The sequence below is a fragment of the Balaenoptera acutorostrata genome, chromosome 8, assembly GCF_949987535.1.
Source record: "Balaenoptera acutorostrata chromosome 8, mBalAcu1.1, whole genome shotgun sequence".
NCBI classification, from domain to species: Eukaryota; Metazoa; Chordata; class Mammalia; order Artiodactyla; family Balaenopteridae; genus Balaenoptera; species Balaenoptera acutorostrata.
Window position 1 is genome coordinate 38,121,085 of NC_080071.1, and position 3,936 is coordinate 38,125,020.

The 3,936-nt window shown below is 44.3% G+C and overlaps 1 protein-coding gene across 1 annotated transcript; it reads right to left on the bottom strand.

The window, feature by feature from the left end:
* Positions 1-762: 762 nt before the first annotated feature.
* LOC103018064 (tetratricopeptide repeat protein 30A) lies at positions 763-3,585 on the bottom strand. The gene has a single exon (XM_007190411.2). It carries the CDS (start codon positions 3,395-3,397, stop codon positions 1,400-1,402), a length of 1,998 nt encoding a protein of 665 aa, XP_007190473.2. The 5' UTR covers positions 3,398-3,585; the 3' UTR covers positions 763-1,399.
* Positions 3,586-3,936: the final 351 nt, after the last annotated feature.

The following is a 3,936-nucleotide window of genomic DNA, read 5'->3' on the forward strand; positions in this document are numbered from 1 at the left end:
GACTAAAAGATGACATAAATTCCAGCCCATGCAGTAGAAGTCACTATGAGCCAAATTCTCACACAGATTACGATAGAATTTCAGTACCCAAAGATGTCATGCTGCAGAAGAATTATTCTCAGCACGCTTTATCTGGGTACCTATGTAGCTGTTTCCTCTGTGAAAGAAAAAGAAAATTATTATAGCAGGAATTCCTACTGTTCATCGAGAGCTATTAGGTTGATCCATGGGAATTGCTATTTTTATAGGCTGAAAACTTTCAAAATCAGCAATTTCATATGATTCAACCTAATGCTTTTGACTTTTTCTAAACCAGATCAAGTGAGCATGACAGTTACTTTTATGAAGAGCAAAGGTGTAAGGGGTTGGGGAAACAAACAGTAAAGCTCTTGTAGCTTATAGAAAATTAAATGTCTATGCAGAATGAGTGGGGTTCACAGTGAGAACCCCCAAACACTATTGAGTTTTGACTATGAAACTGGCATTATGAATCTAACAGATAAGTTTTCAGAATCCATTGATACCATTCTATGGTATGAGTAGGAGAGTTTGATAGGGTCATTGGAATAGCGTAGAATATTTTTCCTTTTCCAAAAGGCTACAACATAAAAACAAAGTCCAGTATTAATGTGTCTTAAATAGAAACAAGAATTAAGAACCGAGTTCTAAGGGTACTTGTTATTAATCACTGTTAAAGATCAATTATGAAAAGAGTAAGATCATATATTCAAATTATTAACAAATGGACAAAAGAAAACCATGGAAATTTGTCAATTGTTTATTGTCTCCACACCATAGCACCATAGTTTTACTATGGTACAATATTTCCTACTGAATCTTACAGATTAAAAAAAAATTTTAGAACATAAGGAATTTTTGTTAGATAAAGCATTACAATTGTATTGGAAAATTCTGCCAAGACATACTAAAATCTATGCAAAATGTATTCATTACCAATTAGTGTTACTTAAGGGTAAATTGTTGAAGTATAATGTGAAACCTTATTATTAATGTCCAGATGTTCTATACATTGAGTTCTGGACTTGATAGTGCCTGGTCTCTGGATGATATAATCTTCTCATGCAGAGTTTTTTCAGGATATAGCAAAACACAAAAGATACAAAGGAGAGAGAACATAGGCATTACAAATACTATTAGACACACTTCCCCATTCATTTTTGAATTTTTCATAAATCCTTCTAGGGTTCAAGTTCTTTTTATTATATTTCTTTTGTGAGGTTTCTCAAAAGATACATCTAAATTATTTTAATTATAATTTCAAAGTGTACAAATTTCAACGTATAACAAATGTGAAGATGCCAAAGGACAAACAGATAAAAGAGTTGCAAATATGTATAGTTAACAGAGCCATTTTGATAAAAGCCATTATTAGACATTACTACATATTCCAACCTATAATCTCATAAATCAAAGCTTTTAATTGTCTGGATTCATAAGTGACTGTATTCTTTCCAATATGCATTCTTTCTTCTTCCAGGGGTTGTTCAATAACAGCAGGTATGTTCCTGCCATAAAGTTCACAGTGTTCTAGAAACTGGACACATTCTTGAATAACACTGTCACGAAGCACAATCATGTGTTTTGACATGTTTTCTAATAATGACAGGAAGCATCTTTTGGCGTAATACCAGGTATCAGTTCCCAGTTTTTTATTATAAGGTTCCAAGCTTTTGATAACCCGAGAAATACCAAAGTCATAATTTCCTTTGGCACAATAAAGCGTCCCTATCACCAAATTCACAATGCAGAGATGGTAGATTTTCTTCTCTGGGTCCTCATAGGAGAGCTGCTCTTCCTCCTTTTCAATCTTCCGCATCAACTCCTCGGCTTCTTCGTTTTGACTTGTCATAATATATGAAACACACAGGTTAGCCAGTACAATAGCACTGACATTCAGGATGTTGTCATAATGCTTCTTGACTATGGGCTCATAAAAACCTATGGCTTCTGTGTATTTGTTTTCCTGCATGAACAGAACATGAGCCACATTCAGCTTCCACACATCATGGTCATTACAGAATTCCACAGATTGGCGGAAGATCTTTTCCACCATTGGATAATTGTCAAGGTTCCAGTAGATTTTGGCCTGGGCCATCAGCACGGGAATATACTTCTCAAGGGTGTCATCATATTCATTCACTGCCTTTTTGACAGCTTCATCGTCTCTGTTGTGTCTTGCTTCCTGCACTTGTTTGGTGAGTTTCCGGAGCTGTTCAGTCAGCATCCCTGCTAGCCCATCAAGCTTAATGAAAGCCTCTTCAGGAGCTGTCTGGCAAGTGATCATGGCATCCAAGAAGTCATAGAGATAGGGTGTGAGGAACCTGTAAGTCAAATGGGCATTCTCTGCCAGGACATCTGCTGCCAGGTCAAAATACTCATATTTACAGTAGAGCAGCAACAGGTTGCCAAAGGTCTCTGGGGGAAAGGGATTCTGTTGGAGCAAAAACTGTAGCTTCTCAAACCCTTCTGTAGGCCTGGCATCCATGTTCATTAGCGCCTGGTTGTGCAGGGTCACAGGGTCTAACTCTTCCTCTGCCCTTGGAGGCATATCCATGAGGGTTTCCTGGGCCACCTCGTAGTTTCTCAGTTGGTATTCTATGGCGGCCTTGAGGTTGAAGGCTTCCACCAGAGCAGTCTGGTGAAGGACTAAGGTGTTGCCAACACTTCGAACATCAATGCCCTCAGTGGTCATGCCCACACCCAGCTCTGGGTGCTGGCGGATGCCGTGCTCAATAATGTCGGCAATATGCTTCAGCGCGGATGCATACTGCCGGCTGCTGTAATAGGCCAAAGCCAGGTTGTAGGAAAGGTCGGGCCGGTAGCCTGAAGCCTGCAAGGCAGCAGAGAACTTGGAACATGCGGCTTCATAATGTCCCTCCTTGTAGAGCAAACAGCCCAGGTTGACTTGGCCATCCAGCTCGTTCTCGCCCCCGCTGTCTTCTCCTCCTTCCCCACTCAGTAGCTGCTCCACCAGGCTCCTGGCCCCGGGCAGATCGCCCTCGCTGTACTTGATCGCGGCTTGGAGACAGAGGACCCGGTTGTGGTAGGCAGGGTTGTCCAGGAGGAGGAAGGCGACGCGGGTGGCCTCTGGGTAAAGGCAGGCCTTGTACAGGGCCTGGGCCTGGTACAGGCGGTACTGCTCCAGCTCCGGGTGCAGCTGGCCCAGCTGCTCATAGCACTCGGCGGCCAGCGCGAACTCCTGCAGGCGATAGTAGCAGTAGCCCAGCAGCGACAGGCCGGCGCGGCTCCTCGGGCTCCGCTGGAGCTCTCCGCCCAGCAGCTGCACGGCCTCGGCGTAGCGGGCATCCCGGATGAGCCGGTACACGACCGCGGTGAACTCCCCGTCGGGGATGGGCGCACTGCTCAGCCCCGCCATAACCTCCGCGGCTGTGCATCCCAGTTACCACGGCAACATGCCAACCGGAAACGGAAGGCTGCTTGTCCGGATATTGCTTTGCAACGAAAAACTCCGTAAGGAATATAAAGGAATCACTGAGGTGGATAATTAAACTACTGTATTGGCCCTGGAAGACTCTGGGCTGCGAAGGTCGTCAGTCCATGAAAGGCTCGTGGCAGTTCAGAAACGGAAACTCTACTTCCCGGCATGCACCGGTCCGATGGCGCCGGCGTCGGGACGTGGCCGCGCTGCATGCTGGGAGGCGTAGTCTCTGCAGGACGGACCCTCGGTTGCGGGGAGATGAGGTTTCACTCGCTTTTCTTTAGTGTTGAGGTTGATTGAGAGTTGCTGGCTGCCTGCTGTGTCACCTGTCTCTGCCGCGGGGTAAAAAGATTGGCGGTCTGAAATCCCTTGCGTTTTTAGCCTTATACACTTTGTAATACATACCAATGGCGTCGTTTCGCGGTTTGTTTTTGTATTTTAATGGGAAGGAAAAGGTGCAATGTCTCTTTGGCATT